The following is a 20,163-nucleotide window of genomic DNA, read 5'->3' as shown; positions in this document are numbered from 1 at the left end:
TCGCAGCTCTGCGCCGAGCGTTCGAGGCAGAGCCGATCTGAAGAGGTCAAATGGGCCCGGTGGTACTTTTCTAATGAGTCACTGCTCCGTCCAAGGGGGACATGAACAGGACTGCGGAGAAGCCATTAGTGCTGCAGCGTAATATCAAAATGTGATGAAGATCAATATCAGACGACTTTTGTTTTCAATTACACTAAAAATGAACTCCAGTGAGAAATCAAGCAGATGAGAAAGGAGCGATGAGGAGTGACAAACTTCTTAATAAGTGTTTCAGTCCAAGTCGAGAAAGTACTTTTTCACTGATGGAGTGATTTTCAGATCTCGTCTCAGCTGAAGGGACAGCTCTCAGCTTCCTCCTCGGCTGCTAAGCTAACGTTAGCTAACTGAGGGTGGTGTTGTCCTCTGCTGGCGTTCGAGCGGCTCAGTCAGGCTGTACTGAAGGGACGTTTCATGTCTTTAGGTGGTCAATATGACGTCTGTCCACCTGAGACAAACTACAGACAGTTTCAGTCTCATCTCCGCGTCCTGGATAACATCATGTCTCTCCTGTGGATCTCTCTGTAACAGCGGGCCGTCCCATCACCCTCCCCCACAGCTCATCTCCACTGCCTCCAGTGCTGCTGTCAAAATCTCACCTCCCTGCCAGAGGACACAGCCTTGGCCCGTGGAGAATGTGGCAGCACCACGCTATCTCCAAAGTGCCACATTTAACTGCCCCCCCACACGCATGGGCTGAAAGCTTCACACATGCACAACTGCTGCTGCAAAACCAGGCGGACGTCAGGAAAGTTTGTCAGTTTGCACAGCAGCTCTTCAGCTTCAGAGACACCGTCCACTCTCTCCTCTCCGCATCGGTCGCGTCATTGTCCAGCGTTTCACAGTTAAACTCAGTCCTGTGAAGGTGGGACGTCACTTTCAGCTCATTTGGCTTTTGATTAACCAGAAACTAACCAGTTAATCTTTCTGCTGTGTGACACTGCATCTCTCTGTCAGTCGAGTCCTGGAAGAGGACTTCCAGTCCAGTATTGTCTGTGTTCATGGATCCCGCTTTCCTCTAACTGGTCCAGTCCTGAACGAGAGCGCCGCAGCCGGCAGACGCCACACGGCTGCAGTGTAATCCGCCCGTGCGTTTGTGCGCCGTCGATGTAAGCTCAAAGCTCAAAGTGTTTGTTTTTGCCACTGACAGACTGATATTTGTTACTCTAAGTGTCTGACAGCATTATGAAAAGGATCACCACAGAGGAAGACCTTTTTGTTAAAGATTAAGATCCTTTTTGTTTAAAGCCACCAGAGTCCCTTTCAAACAAATAAACAGTCATTTTATCGTCGTTTATCACGCTGAGCGGAAACAAAACTCACCAAAACCCACATGGTTCATCTTTGCACTGTTCCAACAACCAACACCAACTCTGGTTTAGTCGAAATAAACCCTTTATCACTGAATCTGAGAGGCCGGACAGCAGAGAGGCGGCAAAAAACAGCCTGAATGTTTCCACATCTGACCACTGATTATTTACACCGGATGACCGGAGAGACTTAAATATGTCGGACTTCACCTGATTTTCTCGGTAGCGTAACACACTCGGGTTCGAGGAAGCGAGCTAGCTAACCGTCAACCCTTTGCCCTCTGCCCACTGACTGGCAGCACGTGGGTCTCCATCATCCAGCACGGCGACTGGTTCACAGCTTCACACCGGCGCTTATCGCACTGTGTGTGTATGCAAATGAACCTACAGGCCGACGCCTGCAACCTGTCAGCTTCTGACATCCCTCTGAAGCACAACAATAACATGTGAGATAAGGAGCATAATGCAGCCGGACACATTAGTGTAACGACGAGGCGTTTGAGGGGAATTTTCTTATCACTGTCTTCAGTCTGACTCGGCTGACTGATTTACTCAGCAGCAGTGTTTTAGTGCTTTATGCATCGATTAGCTGAGGCTTTCATCTCTGCAGCTGCTGTATTACAGTAGGCAATAAATACTAAAGCTCATATCTAACACAAAATCACTTAAAACACATTAACAAACACTGAGCTTCTTGGTGTTTAGTCGTATGGACGCACACACAGCTCTGCCTGATGCTCTGAAGCTACGTGAGCATGAATTCCACCTGAACTCGACAGCCGGCGTCTCACCGATCGCCTCCCGCTCTGCGGTGGATCGCGTGCTCGTCGCTCAAACGGCACCTCAGTGGCCAGTCCCTGGATTAACTTCCAGCGCCAGAGCTGTGCGACCTGGATCCTCGGCTGACCATCTAACGAGGAGCCGTGAACTCGATTAGCACGGCGTCCACTTTGACTGCCAAACAGCATGATGCTGATTGGATTGTCAGAGGCTCCAACCACACAGCCTCAAGTGAAGGAGAGTCGGTTCAACAAGCTGCCCAATAACCCGTCATCTCATTCAGGAGTTATTAGTCCCATCAGGCAGAGGTTTTGGATGTGTGTGTTAGGGTGGAGCATCGGGCGCTCCTGTCGCTGCTGATGGACGGTGAGTTCAAGTGCTTCTTAAAGGATAAGGCTGGCGACAGTCAGCATTCTTCTTCTGTCCTCTTAATGAACTCATTCTGCTCACGAGTGTTCTGTGGGTGTTAAAATCTCATTTTACACCAATTCCCACAATTCTCTACTCTACGGCTGCCATGTTGGTACGGGGGGCCGCGCCTCCTGCGCAGGTTGAGGCAGAATCGCTGAATTTTCAACCAGTTTGGTTTGTGGAAACCTTGTTAAATAGAAATGAGTTTTCAGAACAAAATCTTCTCATCTGATGTAGACAGTAACAGTCATACTTATTAATATTCAACATGATGAAGGCTGAATTACTACAGGGAAAATGGCTGCCATGATGTCATTTAGGTAAGCTTTTAGAAATAAGACTTAATTCATGAAAAGTGACAGAATTACAAAACACACTGAAGTTTAAAGATTGAGTACATTTTGACAGGTTTCACGGCTGTTTTTAAAGACATTTCCGGTGAAATATTCACAGTGTTCAGTGTATCAGCAGGGCTGTGCAGAGCTGCAGTGTTACAGTCAGACATGCTGATAAACTGCAGCTACAATTAGAGCACAATACAAATTCAGCAGTAAATGTATAAAAAGCTTGATTATGATTGATAAATAGCATTTTCAGCATCTTACTGATACTAATAAAACTTAATTTTTGTTCCTTTTCTTTCAGATGTAGGCCAAGTTAGCTTAGCTTAGTACCAGCACAGTCACGCTGGCTTAAAATAAGGATAATTTATCCTTGTTCATGTGTTCATAAGAGGAAAATGTCGTATAATAATGTTGTACCACTGAAATGTCACATTTTCTACGATGTGAATGGGTCAGTGCTGCACCTCACAGGCCACATGCATCATCTGCTGGACACACATCTGTTAGCAAGTTGAACTCGATGACATGAGAGAATCAAGCGGTGTGTTCAAGCGATCATCCAAACCCCCACAAGGCAGTGAGGAACAAAGACCTTCATATACTGTGTGTCCACACACCCTTGGCTGCGGCTAATGGCTTCTTTGGATTCTCTGTTTTTATGCCTGTTTAAGTGATGAATCGCACTGGTTTTGGTGGTCTTCGGAGAGGGTAACAGGTGCTTAATGGTTGTGCTACGACTCTGTGCAGCCAAACTTTGAACCTCTGTAGCACCGCGGCTACGTGCTATAAAAGCTAACGTACAGCCAGCTGACAAATGTGCGGCCACGGCCAAACCTCATCTGTCCACTGGAACGTCCCAGTCCAACTCCGACCGACCGTACAGGACCAGCCAACAGTGTGACCTGAACCTATCGCGCCTGAAGTTTGTTGCACCAGGTGGTGAAGTACAAAAACGGATCCGCTTTCAATGCAGCATGCTGACTTCACATTAGTTAGTATTACTTATAGCTTCAGTATGTTGTTAGCACGGTTGCTGTGCTAACACCATTTATGTCACTTACAACTAACACAAGCAAGTGCAGCTGCAAGGGAGCAAGCTACGAACTCGCAGCACTGCTAGCCCTCATGTGCGGCTACTTAGCTTGTGACCGACCACGCTGTGAAAAACATCCTGTGTGAAGTGTGAAGTGCTCAGCCGGCCTCATTCTACCGTGAAGCTCATGTCTTTACACCGAAGTCAGCATCGTGTTCACATTCAGGACACAGCTCGGGAACATGAGGCCGCGTAACGCTGATGCCGCCAAACGCCAACAACTGACTCTGACTTGACGCAAAGTAAATGTGACAGAACGTTCAATGCAAAGAAGTGACGGGTCTCAAGCGAGCTCCAAGCTTCTGCAGGTTCATTTTAATACCATACTGACACGAAGTGAAACCACTGGCTGGCTGAAGGAAGGAAACCCACATTTATCTCCTTGAAAACCTTTCACAAACCGTTAGCAAAGTGGCTAAAACCTGCACAGAGCGTGGTTATTACGATGCAGGCGAACTGTGATAGATAACAAGTCAAATATGTGTTTGTTATAAGATGGTGGCATTATATGGTCTGGATGTTATCCCACGTCAGTTAATAATAATAAGGGCGGGTGTCAGATAAGAAACCACCAGAGGGGAGAATTCATTTCAGGCCTGAAGATCCTCTCAGTGCTGAGGTGAATTCATTTTTCTTCAAACTCTCAAGTGAGCGACACATCTCTGCCTTTCACGACAGATAAACGAGGGATAACACACACCGAGTGATTTTATATCGTTCAAAGCTCCAACATACGAAAGCTACTGATCAAGGCGAGAACGTTTCATTAGCTATTGTCGAATATCCTTTAATGAAATCATTTCAGCTGGAACAAAACCAACATGTTCATTACTGAGCGCGAGCACTGTCCGGATCACTGCTTTCTGCTGATCTGCCAAGACGAGTCAGTGAGTAAATGAATAGCTGATCTCCGAAATCACTCTCAGTTTCAGTGTAAAGGCTGTTCAAACCCACATCGACGCTGAAGTCACCACGCAGAGCCATGAGCTTCATGCATGTGTGTCACTAACAGTGCTCAGTTTGTGTTTGATTAATGTGAACTTCGGGGTGTTTGGCTGTAAACATGATGACCAAATGAAACCTGACAGCGGCGCCAACTGCCGGCTTAGATCTGCTCCACGCAAAGCTGCTGGTCACACGATGGTTAGCGTTTGACTGAACCCAAAATGTGTGCTGTCAAATTTACAAACCTCGTCTGATGAGCGACTATCTCGAGAACCAAATTTTAACCACATCCTCTCCAATCAAGTCAAACCTGGTGTGAACAGACGCGTCGGAGGCCCTGACGAGCTGCACAGCGGCGACAAAAGGATGTGCAGATATGTGCAGAAGCTGGGTGGATGTTTCATTTCAGACAGATTTTAGCTGCTAACAGCCTGGTTGAACAGAGGCTTCAGATCAAGAGCTGCATGCACTGATGGCCTCACAGTGTGTGTGTGTGTGTGTGTGTGTGTGTGTGTGTGTGTGTGTGTGTGTGTGTGTGTGTGTGTGCGCGCGTGCGTGCGTGCGTGCGTGTGTGGGGGGGCACATGCTACATAAAACATGTTTATCATCAGACTGTCAGTGAAGCAGGCCTGGGGGGGGGGTGAGCAATGTCTGACAGACAAAGCACGGCGTTAACACTTTGTACTGTTGGAAACATCAGGACAAATGCAACCGGGGGAGCTGAGGATACGAGGCCAACTTCTTGGTAAGTTACAGGTGTAAAACAGCACGCAGACTGAGGCGTCGCACGGTCGTGTGGGTGAGATCATGAAGCCACCGAGCTGCTGCACGTCTGCAGACATCTCAGCTGAAAGGCTCCACGGCCACGGAGCATCTACAGTCAGTCACAGGTCTGAGAGGAAGCACGCCTCCATGTCCCCACACGGCTGCACAGCATGCACAAAAGATCCATCCACCTGACAGGCAAACCAACACCACAGCACATCATCAAAGCCCTCCGTGCGCGTGCTTACCTGGGCTCAGGGAGGATGATTTTCTTGCTCGCTCGGGCCGCTGGAGTAGACTTGCTCTTCTCCATCGCCATCAAATAACTGACATCGGCGAGCACTGCTTCGAGGTCCGCCATCTTTCGACCCTGGGACGACCAAATCAATAAAATGACCGGGCTGGGGGTGGCTTCTGTTTTAGGGAATTAAAAAAAACAATGTCCTCCACCAGATATGACCAACATCCAGCGCCAAGGTGCGCGACGGGGCCAGCGGGGCGGGCGGCGGGGCTGACCGTCGACTGGAACGGTGTCGCTGTCTCCGGCTGTAGTCTGTTCACTTCGCCTCAAACTACCATCGTTGTGACAGAAAAAGGAAATTGAGGGGGGCAGACATTGGGTGACAGGTTAGTCGACAGATAGAGAGTCAGCAGGGCCGCGAGATCACCGTCCTTGTAATCCCATTGAGTGCAAACATGCAGGTTTCTTACGGGCGTGTTGGAGGAAAATAATGCAAAGACTGAGGCGGCCCTTCCCGCTGTACAGTAATGTGATATGTCTCACACAGAGGTTACATGCGCCAGATGCGGGATCTGGAGACAGCTGTCAAATCCTACAGGTCTCTGGGGACTCTGCTGGTCCTCTTGATGGAGACGTGTCCACACGGCTGGTTTGTCTCCAGTTCGGCATGTGTCTCAGGCTTCTTCTTGAAATGTAAACACCGTGCTGTCGAAAAAAGAGAGCAAATGTGACTGAGTCCTTCTGGACGGCTGAAAAGCAGCTTTACGGGTTTAAAGCAGGGACACGTGTAGCTGCTTTTCTTCGTCTCAAACGATCCGTGAGACCGAAAAAAGGGACATTCAGGAGGGAGGACGCCGGGTGACAGGTTGAAATGTGTATCATCAGGGTGCTGCTTCGTCGTCCTTAACGTCTCAGCTGGTGCAGCAAAAATGCAAATCTCTCAGGCGCGTTTTGGCACAAATAAGACCTCACAAGAAGAGATTAAAGACGAAGCAGGGCTGAATAAAATCTACACACCGCTGCTGTTTGTGTCGCCGTCGTTGCTGGCTGGCTTCCTGTGTAACGTACGGCTGAAATGTTCCCTAACGGCTCATTAATCACAAAAAAATGTCCGAAAAAAGGCTGTAGAGCTTCAGCGCCAAATCCAGTCCAAGCAAGAGGGTGAAATCGACTCGGCACAAGCCAAAAACAAACGTCCGAGAGCTAACTTGTTTCAGCCTGCTGGTAATATCGATATTTGGGTTCGCCTGCTAGTTAGCAACACGCTAGCTAGCAAAATGAAACCTGCTAGCCAGGAGGCTAACTATCGGATAAGGTACAGAGTGATTAACGCATCTACACGTCTAGTTTTGGTTAATTCAGCTCAGCAGATAGATAAAAATGCCCCTTTTGCCAGCAGAAAACAGAGTCACTAGCTGGCAGACGATCAGCAACACTGACTCGATTTCAGACAGCGATTTACTTAATAACGTTAAGCTAACGGCTGCGAGTAAACTGGCTACTCGTATTGGGGAAGTCCTGCAGCGTTTCCGAAAAAAGCCGAGTCTTCGAGAGTCCAATGGCTTCAAAAACACAGACAAAAATCACACAGGATAATCCATAGCTGCTCGATGAGTTACCCCGAGCGTTGGGGGGACCCTCCTCGCCTGGAGACCCAGCACAGAGCGACTGACGGTGGGCTGATGGTGACGCTGATGGTGGAGGAGGGGGAGGGAGCGCTGGGAGATGGAAATCGGCTGCCCGGCGGTAGTTTGCTGGTTAAACGATAACTTTTCCTCTTCGCCGTAAACTGTGCTTAACTTAAAAAGGCAGACAAAAATGCTGACCACCGTGGAAGATGTTAAACAGCCGACACGACACGGTGCTGACGGGCTTCTCTCGTAAATCGACCACACGGAGGTCGATATCTCAAATAAAACGAGGGGAGCCGAGCGGGTCGTAGCGCTCCGCCTGCTCCGAGCGGCTCCTGCCTGCCAGGCTGTCCGCGCTGGGGGAGCCAACGATCGGCTAGTTAAGAGCTAAGTGGCTAAAGCAAGTGTCCGCTGACTTCCGCCCGCGCTGCCAGCCGATTCTTTCCGCTCCTGTCCGCTAATGCGTTCGTGTCCCAGCTCATGTATGGCACATGTTTGGCTGAAGTCCGCCTTCGATGTATTTTTCTGTATTTTCGCTAAAACAGTGGCACCACTTGCTTTGTGGTTCAACTTCCTCCCACTGCGGCGGGGAGACGCTCGTAAAACACGGAGCGGGTCGCTGCTGGATGGAGCGGGGTCACAGCAGCGCTGGGTGTTTTCACAGGAAAGGGTCGCATTTCATCTATTTTCACAAAAACTGCATTTTATTTGTTATTGAGCCAAACGCATAGCCGACGTCACTTCTTACAACACCATAACCAGAGGTTTCCTTTGTACAGATGTGGAGACCTTTTGTCGGCGGTGATTTGCGACGTTTGCTGGGAATAACATCGACCAGTGTGCATGCAGGAAATTTCCCAGAGGGGGGCTTTCGAAAAGAAAGCCCGACACATTCAGGGCCATTTGCATTGGAGAAGTAAGAGTTATAGCCTCACTGCAGCACACTTAGCATGTCAGTGGTCCCTCTCCGCCTGTCTTTGTGTTCATTAGGTTGTTTTTCACGGTGAATCTGAAAGGACACGAAGCTGCAGCCTCTGACAGATTCATGTTCGAACCTCGCAATGCTTTCTGCAGGCTGCTCTGCTGCTGTGTGTGCTTTGGTGGAAACGCAGTGCCGTTTACTGGCCAGCGGTGGTAATGCTCCAAACACCCTGCGATGGATGGATGAGCGTGCAGGGACAGCAGGCCGTGGACACCGAGGACACCGAGCAGAGACCCTGTGAACAGGGACCGGCCTGGTCTGCACGTGACATCAGTGTGCACATAGAGCGCGAGGTGGAAGAAGTGTTCAGATCGTTGACTGCAGAAATAAATTCAGCTGAAATCATAATCTGCAGCTTCTTTCCAGCATTAGTTCATAAGAACAAACGCAAAACCTGCAGAATTTGAGGATTTGCTGCTCTTCTTTGTCCTCTATGATCGTAAACTTTAGATTTGGACTGTTGCTTTGATCAAAGAAAGGGAATTTTAATCTGTGACCCTGGAATATTTTTCATTTTTTACTATTTTCTGACATTTTATGACTAAAATGTACCAATAATGGAAATGTAATAAGCAGATGAATCGATAATAAACATAATCGATTGCGGTTGCAGCCTTAGTATCAACACCACAGTGTAGAAATATTTCCATTATATTTAATATTACAAGTAAGAGACTCACTTTCAAGAAAGTAAAAGTGCAAAATTACTGTCAGTGAAATGTTGATAAACTATCAAAATGACTCATTATGAAGCAGCATGGCTCTTATCTGTGTATCGTTATAGATGATAATTGATTTGTGTAACTAATGCAGCTAATTGAATCTGTATTACTGGAATGTTTAATTGATAACAATATTTAATATTTTAGAAAATGATCACGTGGTAACAGTTGCTGTCAGATAGTAAAAAGTTCACATTCTTTATTCTTCTCTAATTTTACCTGTTGAGTCATTTTGAGCAAAAACACGTTAAAGCGTTTGTAATTTATTCAATAAATTGATTTGTTCTTTGCAACTAATGCTTGTTTTATTTAATCTGTTGATTATTTTTTAGATGAATTGATTAATCGTTTAGTCAATAAACATTTTAAGATGTTTTGTTTTGTCTGACTGTCAGTCCTCAACCAAAAAGTATTAAATTTACAATCATATAAAACGGATGGAGCCAGGAGGTTTTTGGCATCTTCGCCTGATAACTGACTCTGACTCTCAGTGTAGTGCAAAAGTGTAAGTGTGCAGTGCGTGACTCCATCTTTCCCTCCATCTGTGCGATAAGCAGAAACATTGGTGGAAGTCAGTAAGGTTTAAGAAAGACAGTTTATTCAGCACCGGGAAGAAGAAGGGGTCAAAGGTGAAGGGTCACATGGGAGAAAGGGTTTGGAGTAGGCTGTTACTGCTGAATACGGCGGATGGACTGGATCTGAGGGGTCTGGCAGTGGGAGCCAAACTCCCTGAAGTGTTTGAACTCCCCACAGTGACGATCACACTCCATGATGTACTGGTATCCACGATAACCAGGATATTGGTAGCACACAAATCTGTTGAGAAAGCACAGAGAGAGAGAAGGAAGTGCTGATGAAACGTTGCAAAAGACTGTTGTTGTGAAAGTCGAACAACCAGGATTATTTTGGAACTGCTGCTGGGGGGGGGGGGCTAGGTGAGCAGGAAACAAAAGAGAAGCTGCTGGAGCTCGAGGACACTCACGCTCCAGACTGGATCCTGAGAGAGCCAACTTCATTGTTGCACCAGCCCATGGCCTGGAGGGAGGGATAGTCGTCACTCAGCTCACCCTTACGGCCCAGGAAGTTCTCACGCTCATAGATCGTCATACGACACTCTCTGTGGTTCTGCAGGGAGGAAGAACAGCAGAAACAACCATGCACACGAGTTGTTTTTCCAGTCAATCAAATCAAAATCATCTGACGTCCCGAAGCAAGAGACCGCAAGGAGGCGAGAGGAGACGCCACGCTGAACTTACAGCACAGGCGATGGGCCTGAAGGAGGTCAGCCTCTCGATGTGGTAGGCGTTGCTGCCTCCGAACGCATCGCACTGAGGGTACTCTCCCCTCTCCAGGACAAACTGCTGCCCCTGGTAGGAGGCGTGCTCGTAACCCACCCAGCTGTGGAGAAGCACAGAGCAGTTTAACACGCCGTCACCTTCACCTCAGTCTCTGTGTTTTCTGCTCTGTCCTGCGTCTGCATCTGTTTACTCACGCTCCGCTCTCCACCCTGAGGGAGCGCACAGTCTCGAAGCCAAACTCCATCACATTGCAGCACTCGGAGGTGAACTCATGGCGGCGGCCCTGGAAGCACTCCTCATCGAAGACGATGATCTGAAGGGGAAATGCAGGCGTGTAAATGCAGACGTATGAACATTTACACCCCAGAAATACTGTTTGATTCATCAGTTCGTCAGTTTAGTGGAAAGACAGAAGCCAGACGAGCTGGGAATAAACTGTTTAACAGACACTGAAGCATCCAGCGAACACTGGAGAGCTGAAAGGTCCTCCAGTGATGCGATGCTTGAATCTGTGTTTCCTCCCGCAGACTCACCTTCCAGTGGCCGGAGAACTTGGTGCAATGGTGAGTCATCTTGTCTGGAAGGAAAAAACACAAAGATAGTTGAAAAGGGACCTTCAGTACCAGGATTACGATGACGAGAGGACGGCTGAGACTTTGTGCACACAGTCTGAGAGATTAGCCGAACATGCACCCAATTCTGATGCAGGACAAAGTTAAGCATCAAAGTCTGGCTGAAGAAGGAAGATTACCAGTTAAAACATGCAAAACAGTGACTGAGCATCCAAGAACAGCACAACAGGAGAGGAACTACTGCGAAGCCTTCATCACAACCCAGCGTCAGCGCTGCTGCATGCAGCAGAGCTCATAAACGGCCTTTACAGCAGCAGCAGTGCGTATCTGAAGGTTAAAGCGCAGCAGCCACATTACGGCCTGGATACGAGAATCAGCCTGGATGAATAATGGCCGGACTGGAAGCTCCAGAGTCTATTTATAGCTCCTCCAAAAATGAAGCGGGTCAGAGAAGCCAGAGGCTTCATCTCCACTTCGGTCTCCCACCCGTTCTATCGCTTTATCTTATGTTCGCCCATTTCCTGCTGCTGCTGCAGAGCTTTCCACCATCACCACTGTTTATCTCACCCACTCGGCGCAGTGGCGGCCTTTGGGCCCTGGGGCCCGGGTGGCTCCTGTGTTTGGGGGTTTGTGTGAGTGTGGATGTGGGGGGCCGCTGTACCCTGGCTGTGCTGCTGTGCTGGCTGGGTGAGGGACAGGGACTCACCTTGCTTTGATGCCCTTGGGTTGTCCTGCCGTGAGAGTGAGAGGAGCCACGCGCCCCCACCCTTTTAAAGCCTCCCCTGGCAAGGGGCCACGCTGAAAGCCCCGGCTCAGCAGCAGGGAGGGGCTTTTCTTTGTCCCCCCCGACAAAAGCGTGGTTAATCTGTGGAGGGACAGAAGTGCAGACACCACATTATCACCCGGGCAGTGGACATGGAGACAGAACTATAAGGGAGAAGATACGGTGAACGTCCCTGAGAAGATACTAAGGACTAGGGACATGATGGGGGGGGGGGGCTAAAGCTATTTTCACTCTTTATTTCAACCTGTGGCTGCAACAAATGATTAGTGTCATCATTGATCAATCTGTCATTCCTTTGATTGTTTTTTTCAATAAAATGTCAGAAAATAGTGAAAAACGTCCTTCAGATTTTTTTCCCAGAGTTCAGTGTGATGTACTCAGATTACTTGTTTGACCTGACCATCAGTTTAGTGTCAGATGTGACAAAGAAAAGCAGGAATCAGAGAACATTTTGCATTTTACTCGACAAAATGATTTCCAGATGGTCCAACAGTACCACATTACTTCTCCTTTAACCGATGATTTGATTGGTAAACTGATGATTTCAGCTCTGTTCTCCATCTCTTTCTGATCTCACCTGCTCAGGTATCTCTACGTTTGACATGTTTAGTGGAGAATCAAGGCAGAGTCCAGGAGACGTGACAGCACTGATCCTCTGCTGACTCCATGCTGTGCTGGTGGACCACAGAGCTTTAAAACCCAGATTAGATGATCACATCTGTGGCTGGAGAGTTTTATTACGTGGCTGCGTTCACTTTTTAGAGTCACACACACTCGTCCTTTCTGACACACAAACAGATGAAAGTCCTCAGTGTTTAAGCGTGTTTAACCAAGAGGTGGTGTTGTATAAGACAATGTTATCCTCTGCTGCGAGCCAGCACTGTGTGTGTGTGTGTGTGTGTGTGTGTGTGTGTGTGTGTGTGTGTGTGTGTGTGTGTGTGTGTGTGTGTGTGTGTGTGTGTGTGTGTGTGTGTGTGTGTGTGTGCTGCTTACATAATCAACCACTTGTAAACAAGAGCGCAGAGGCACTGTACGGGCAGCACGACTTTCTAAACAACAGCTTTATTTCCTGCGAGCTGGAAGGAATTTAAACTGAGAATCTGTTTCAGACACGTCAGATTTCATTTCTAACATACGACCACAGACACGTCTGACCTCAGCTTTTAACCCTTTTTATCTCGAGGAGAAAACAACTTCCTCCCTGAAAGAAATCACAGGTTACTATTTCGACTCTTTGTCGTATCAGAAGCAGATGAAATCAGTTCCAAGGTTTAAAAACTGTCCTGCTCAGCTGTCACTGCCCAGGCTGTCCTGACAGGACACTTGAACAGGGGAAAGAGGCAGGAGAGGCCGTGGGGTCAGCAGCATCAGCAGCAGAAAACATGTTTTACAAAGGCTCAGTTTTAGGTCAGACTCAGTCATGTGTCGCTGACCAAAAAGGACAAATTTCACGTCTCACAGAAAGGATTCTGGAGGAGGGAAGTAATCAAAGAGCGACGCACAGAGACAGAAAGAGCGAGAGGCCTTAAGGGCTCCTGAGGTCCATCTGAAGTCATGGCGTGTCAGAAAGGTTTCATCCATGTTTGGAGGATTAATGTGCGCAGCTGATCCCGTGTCAGCGTCAGTGAAGAGAGTTTTCAGTGTGTTTCTTCTTTGTTTTGTTGTTGCCAACGTCAAAGCAACAGCAGCAGTTACTGTGTGTGAATCACAGCCGCTGGATGTTCCTCCTGTGAGCCGCTGACCTCCATTAAAACACATCAGTGAGCCTCACTGCTGTCCCTTCATCACCATGAACACACACACCGCACTTCATCCTGACTCACACACACACACACACACACACACACACACACACACACACACACACACACACACACACACACACACACACACACACACACACACACACACACCGTCCTGCAGCCACAAACACTCACTGCAGCACCGGATTCATCCGCCGCTGAAAGTAGTCCCAGTGAACACATGATTTCTGGCTTTTCATGGGGTTTATTGCTAATAGAAATGTTGAATACAATCATATAAACTTGTTCAAATTTAGTTTAAAGTCTAGAACGATCTGGTCCACAAATGTGTGCGGGGTTGCCGTCTGTCCTCAGTGAACTTTAACGCTCGGCGTAAAGACACTTTTCAGACGCCACCCAAAAACGACTGAGGTTTGACGCCCAGCCTGAGAATTTGATGGGATTGACAGAGATTACACAGTAGGATTAGTTCACACCTAATCTGCACATATCAAACACAATTTAATCCTGCTCCCGTAGTGGAAACAATCACAGCTGAGGTGATATAATCTAGATTTAATCCAGATGTAATCCAAGAAATACCATCATCACCAACAACAACCTTCATTTCACCTCCAAAGAGCAACATGGAGGGCTGCTCACTGACGAAGCTGCTGAATTCTGATGGACTGATGCTGATATTGCTATAAATTCAGGCAGCGCGTCGGTTCATGGACGTCGATTTAAAGGGAGAAATCTTTCTCTTACAAAGAAAAAGTTCTCAAGCTATAAAACACGTCATCGTTCAGTTTGCCGCTTCACTTCTCGAGCTGAATATTCGTGTAAAGCGACACCTCGAAGTCCCTTTGTGCTGCTCTTACAACACAATTCAGTATTTAACATTATCTCGTCACTCACAGTCCACGAGTTACATGAGCTCGTTTTCAAGGAACAGTCCAACATTTCTTTGCTTTCTTTCTGAGTTACGATGCTGCTCTCATGTGCATTAAGCACACGTCAGCTAGGCACTTAGCCTAGCTTAGCATGACGACTGTGTAGTTTTAGGGATGTATGTGCTGTAATTATTTCTGGATGGACAGCAGCAGACGCAGTGTCTTCACAGGGACGTTAGCTTGTGTTTGATGTCCACAGATGTGCTGGACGGATCAGCTGCTGCTCATCACGGTGGTTCTAGCACGAAGTTTAATTCCATGTAAATCCACAAATAGTTCTAACATAAGTGAGTGCAGATTAAATAGACGAGATGTGTTCAAGCTGACTTGAACCACATTTCCCTCCAAGCGCTCACTTCATTTATTTGTTGTGTTAAAGTCAATTTGTGCAAACCATCAGAGCAAACAGAAAGAGGCCCTGAGAGCGTCTCTGATGATCAGTGTGGTGTGTTCCCAGCCGGCTAGCATGTTAGCGGTTAGCTCAAGCAACCAGCTCCACCAAAGCTTTCTCAGGGTGGCACAGATGAGTTTCTGTGAACACAGCCTAGCAAGCTAGTTTCCCCCTGTCCCACGCAATGTGAGGCTAATCCCATCCTGACTCCACGTCTGTCCACAGACGGACATGAGATTCATACTGTCCTCTAACCCTCTGAAGGGAAGCAAAAAAGCTGATTTTCCCCAAAATAACAACTGTTTCTTCCTGTAAAACAGATCATTTGTCCGACATAAAACCATGTAAGTCACACGACTGTTTATTAAATGTCCTCATAAGAATTAAACTGTGACATAGAGAGTCAAAGCAGGACGTGTGCTGAGCAGGTGTGTTCATTTGTTGTGTTCCTGGATTATTTTCTTGTTCCTAAAACCAACAGAAGTGATTTTAAAGTGTGATTTAAAGCAGCAGGTCTTTGTTTTCAGAGAATTTGATGTATTTTTGTGTGTGTGAGGGCCACAGAGAGCAGGGATTACCTCTTTGTGCCCTCTGGACCTTTGCATTCCTCCTCTACATGCAACTATAGCTCACAGCCCTACCAGCCCAACACATGAGAAAAATGCCTTGGTCAGTGGTTTCCTTTGACAGTAAAACGCTTACAGGCAGGCCAGAGGGGCCGGCGGCGTTTCTAGGCTATGCGATGACCCGGTGGCTTTGGCACGGGCCAACTGTGATGACGAGAGGCTTTCTATTGTGCTGTGAGCCTCTACGTTTGGCCTTTGCCAGAGTATAAAAGCTTGGGTCGAGCGTTGAAGGGACCAGCACGAGCCAGCCTCCCTCACACGGCACTGCAAGCTATACTAACGCAGGTAAGGACACACAGACACAGACACACACAGCAGAGCATCCATCAGTTCAGGGGGACAACCGCACATCCAGAGCCAGGGCCCACCCTGCCCACCACACCCAGGCCAACCACCCTCAGCCTGGGGAAAGGCCCAAACAGAGTCCAGGGCCCAAATGAGCCTCCCACATAAACAGCAGACTGGTGCTTTAGCCCAAACCCCAAAAACACACCTACCACCCCTCCGACAGTGCCAACACCTCGACCGGGCCACGTTCCCTTCCGCTCTCCTTCCCTTTCACTTTCTCCTCTGCACTGCTGTCACTTCCATTTACACCTCTATTTCTGTTCATCCCCTTGTCTTCCTCCATCTCTCACCCAGACTCTCCTGAAGCCCCTCACCATGTCTCAGACTGCCAAGTCCGCCTCCAGCCAGGGCACCGATGCCAAGGACAAGGGAGCCCCAGCCCCAGCTGCCTCCAGCAAGGCCACCAAGACCGGCGAGCCCGGCATGGGATCCTACAGAGTGAGTCACCGCGGCGCTGCACATCTGCACAAACGGCTTTTCAACAGTCTGCACGCTGAGCCGCATTTAAAGGGCCAGTTCAGCCAAATTAGACAGAAACACGTCCTCTGAGCGAGCCGTGAGGACAGCTCAGGTTTTATTTGCTCTGGTTTGGATCTTGCTGGTTAAAGTGGTGAGACCTGTCCACACCAGGACGCTGTCTTTGGAGAAGCACGTTCCTGTTGAGTTTGTCAAATTTTGATGCTTTGAGCAACAGAAATATCGCTCACCCACGCTGCTCTGGGGTCGTGGCAGATGAGGCGGTTCGTCACTTCTCCTGGATTTGCTGGTTTTCTTGCAGGTTATTGATCAGATACGCTCGGATTAGTTTCCTTTCATTCAAATGAATTCATGAAGTGGATTTAACTGGATTCAGATCCTTTACTTCACTCAAAGTACAGTAGTAATACTACTTCTTCTTATCAAAAGTAAGAGTACTCATTCCACAGAAAGACCCTTAAAGAGTTTCATATTATTATTATTTCAGTTTTTATTATTGCTGCTTTAACATACGAGAATTTTAACGCTGCAGCTGGAAGTGATGACGCTAACATTAAACTACTTTACATGTTAGTTTAATATTTTATACCACCCTGCTAAAACACTGCCAGAGTGTCTTCATGAATTTAATCTTAATGTGTGAAGTAGCCAGTATATTTTTCTGAAATGAGGCAGAAGTATACAGCAGCAGAACAAATAGACAGACTTACAGTCTCTGTCTGTGCTGCAGGTGCTGCTTTGAGTTTGTTACGTTTTGTAGGTTCATGTCCTTACTGTGGGACGCTGTGAGAGGACAGCGTTTAGCAGACACTGCGGGGACACGTGAAGGACACGATGCTGCTGTCCAGCCTGCCGCTGTAACCTGTGATGTCTCCTCTGTGCAGATCATGCTGTTCGACCAGGAGAACTTCCAGGGCAGGATGATCGAGGTCCAGAATGAGTGTATGAACATGTGTGACCGTGGCATGGACAGAGTGCGTAGTATCATTGTGGAGTGCGGCCCGTAAGTGGACACACACACCTGATCTGATCTGATCTGACTCTTCATACCACCTCCGTGTTATCTTTCCTCTAATTCCTCTCTCCTGTCCTCTCCCCCCTGTGCCCCCCCTGTGCCCGGTGGACCCCCTTCTCCAGCTTTGTTGCCTTTGAGCAGACTAACTTCCGTGGGGAGATGTTCATCCTGGAGAAGGGAGAGTATCCTCGCTGGGATACCTGGAGCAACTCCTACCGCAGCGACTGCCTCATGTCCCTCAGGCCCATCCGCATGGTGCGTTAACGCCGCCGCCGGCTGCAGGCACGGCCTCACATAGGACTCCCTTTAGGGAGTGAGAGAGGCTCTGTGGAGGACGGCAAGAGTAATTAGACAAAACTGACAAAAGACGAACTTTTCTTTAAAAATTTCAGAAACCTTTGCTCATTCTAATTTCTCAGAGCTTGAGGTGAAATAACCAAAAAACACTCAGTTTACTGTCACATACGACAAAGGAAAGCAGCAGATCCTCACATCTGAGAGGCTGGAAGCTGCAAATGTTTTGGATTTTTGCTTGAAAAATGACTGAAACATTCCCGATTAATTTTCTCTCCATGAGCTGATCGATCGATTGACGAACTGTTTCAGCTGTAGACAAAAAGACTTAAAGCTCAGCTCTACATCACCAGACTCTCAGTGGTACTTTATCTGATCTCACATGCTAGTTTTGTTTCACATTTTTATGTTTTATGCATTCATCTTTAAAGAGCAACTGAGGCTGACAGTCTTTAGTTTTGAGGCATCCTCTCTCGACCTTTGACCCTACGATGACGCGAGATGAAAATTCATCATGAAAGTCATTAAGATGCGACCAACCAGGCAACAGTGCCGCCTTGAGAGCCACAGCATGATTACAAAAACAGCAGGAAAGGCAAGAGCAGAGCTCGTTTACATGCCGCTGATGTGACATTAAGGCTCGTTTCGTCCCCACAGGACAGCATGGAGCACAAGATCTGCCTGTACGAGCTCTCTGACTTCAAGGGCAACAAGATGGAGATCCAGGAGGACGATGTGCCCACCCTGTGGGCGCATGGCTTCTGCGACAGAGTGGGCAGCGTGAGGGTGCCCGGAGGAGCGTGAGTGCACACCAACACACGGCTGGACGGCCTCAGACCATGAGGCTTTGACATGAATGAACCCAGCGGTGGTTTTAAGCTGTGTGACAACGACAAAAGACACTGCTGTGCAGCCTGAGAGTAAATCTATCTGCTCATGTTCCTTATACAGACAAAATGGAAGCTCTGTTTTCCAAATATTGTTTTGGACATGGCTTCAGAGGAGGCCACAGGCCTGCAGAGCTGCTCTACAATGCAGTTGTTCATAAAAAGTAGGATGGCATGCCATCACAAGGCTTAAAGCTGGCTGCGAGGTGTTTGTGACAAATGTGTATTTTAGCCAGAAATGCTTCCTCAAATTTCTCTTTTCTCACAGTGAAACACACGTCTACTCATTATGACCACGAGCCCCAACAAACAGCTCTAACTTTAGCTCAAACTGTAGCTCAAACTGTAGCTCAAACTTTAGCTCTAACTTTAGCTCTGACTTTAGCTCTAACTTTAGCTCTGACTTTAGCTCTAACTTTAGCTCTGACTTTAGCTCCTATTGAAGACCTCAGAAACTCCTCAATGGCCTCGATGAGTTCTTAATGAACTCTGTGAGGCTCTCACAGAATGAGATTCAGATACTAAAACTGTCAAATTGGCGCTCAGCATTAACTGTGTCCACCCTGTCCATGTCTCTCAGGTGGGTGGGTTACCAGTACCCTGGATACAGAGGCTACCAGTACCTGTTCGAGTGCGGTGACTACAGACACTACAACGACTTCTGCGCCTTCCAGCCCCAGATCCAGTCCATGCGTCGTATCAGGGACATGCAGTTCCACCAGAGAGGATGCTTCACCCTCACCTCCGCCAGCAAGTGAACGACACCTGCTGACCGTCTGGTGCTGTCGTAGCCATGCAGCCCTCTCAGCTTTTTATTTCTCCAATCGACCCCTTTCTCCAATCCTTTCCTAAATCTCCACCATCATCGCTCCATCCCAGAGGAAAGACCGAATGAGAGCAAACACACGGGACAACCTTAAGTGACTTTTTATGGTGCTAAAAAATAAACATGTTGTGAAAAACCTGACACCTCCCTGGCTGGATTACCTTTATTCTCTCTGCAGAAAATCAGGCTAATGTTTGGATGATATTCTTGTAGGAATTCATGGTGTGTGGCTGCTTTGTAATGACCTACAAGGGTTTTATCTCCATTTCCATCTCCTAAAGCTGATCCATCACAGAGGGCGAGCTCCTCCGGTCAGTTTACTGCAGCATTACTCACTCACTGTGGGTTCAAATGTGAACAGTTTTGGGATATTATATACAGTCCAATTTTTGAATTCAAGATAAACCATCATACAGTATGTACATGTGTAACAGGAAGAGGACACATAGTACCAGGTAGTTAATAAATATTATGCAAAGGAATAACACAGGGAGCTCTTTATATGCAGTAGAAATAAATCAATATGTACATAATACATATATATACATATAATACATATACATCGAGGTAATTGTACACCAAGTCCAATATATGATATACACCATATCACACCAAATATATAACATACAGTTATGGCTGTAATTCACAGCTGAAAGATGTTTTAGCGTGTTAGTGTTCATCAGACCGGAC

General features: G+C 47.5%; 3 protein-coding genes across 4 annotated transcripts in view; 1 reads left to right on the top strand and 2 right to left on the bottom strand.

The window, feature by feature from the left end:
- Positions 1-8,149, bottom strand: part of grk3 (G protein-coupled receptor kinase 3) — a 43,470-nt gene extending 35,321 nt beyond the window's left edge. Inside the window, exon 1 of one of the 2 annotated variants that reach the window (XM_070988425.1) lies at positions 5,933-8,149. In XM_070988425.1, the coding sequence (XP_070844526.1) occupies positions 5,933-6,045 (113 nt within the window). In that variant the 5' untranslated portion in view covers positions 6,046-8,149. The remainder of the gene's footprint in view (positions 1-5,932) is intronic. The other variant, XM_070988427.1, reaches the window with a different exon arrangement.
- Positions 8,150-9,836: 1,687 nt separating this feature from the next.
- On the bottom strand, positions 9,837-19,509 carry cryba4 (crystallin, beta A4). Its single transcript, XM_070988766.1, has 7 exons — positions 19,271-19,509; positions 11,837-11,995; positions 11,092-11,135; positions 10,753-10,871; positions 10,517-10,658; positions 10,243-10,385; positions 9,837-10,076 (listed from the first exon to the last, which is right to left on the bottom strand). The coding sequence occupies exons 3-7, from the start codon at positions 11,128-11,130 to the stop codon at positions 9,929-9,931; spliced, it is 591 nt and encodes a 196-aa protein (XP_070844867.1). The 5' UTR covers positions 11,131-11,135; positions 11,837-11,995; positions 19,271-19,509; the 3' UTR covers positions 9,837-9,928.
- Positions 16,290-19,588, top strand: crybb1 (crystallin, beta B1). Its single transcript, XM_070988764.1, has 5 exons — positions 16,290-16,412; positions 17,336-17,454; positions 17,589-17,721; positions 18,418-18,560; positions 19,228-19,588. The coding sequence occupies exons 1-5, from the start codon at positions 16,290-16,292 to the stop codon at positions 19,403-19,405; spliced, it is 696 nt and encodes a 231-aa protein (XP_070844865.1). The 3' UTR covers positions 19,406-19,588.
- Positions 19,589-20,163: the final 575 nt, after the last annotated feature.

This window comes from Chaetodon trifascialis, chromosome 20, assembly GCF_039877785.1.
Source record: "Chaetodon trifascialis isolate fChaTrf1 chromosome 20, fChaTrf1.hap1, whole genome shotgun sequence".
Classification (NCBI taxonomy): Eukaryota; Metazoa; Chordata; class Actinopteri; order Chaetodontiformes; family Chaetodontidae; genus Chaetodon; species Chaetodon trifascialis.
The sequence above is the reverse complement of the archived record's forward strand: the minus strand, read 5'-3'. Positions and strand labels throughout refer to the sequence as shown.

Coding starts and splice junctions, on each gene's coding strand:
- cryba4 (XM_070988766.1), bottom strand. CDS start 11,130: ATGACTCACCATTGCACCAAGTTCTCCGGCCACTGGAAG. Junction 10,659..10,752: donor CTCAGGGTGGAGAGCGGAGC/GTGAGTAAACAG, acceptor GCTTCTCCACAG/CTGGGTGGGTTACGAGCACG. Junction 10,077..10,242: donor CTCAGGATCCAGTCTGGAGC/GTGAGTGTCCTC, acceptor CTTTCTCAACAG/ATTTGTGTGCTACCAATATC.
- crybb1 (XM_070988764.1), top strand. CDS start 16,290: ATGTCTCAGACTGCCAAGTCCGCCTCCAGCCAGGGCACCGATGCCAAG. Junction 16,413..17,335: donor CCGGCATGGGATCCTACAGA/GTGAGTCACCGC, acceptor TCCTCTGTGCAG/ATCATGCTGTTCGACCAGGA. Junction 17,455..17,588: donor ATCATTGTGGAGTGCGGCCC/GTAAGTGGACAC, acceptor CCCCTTCTCCAG/CTTTGTTGCCTTTGAGCAGA.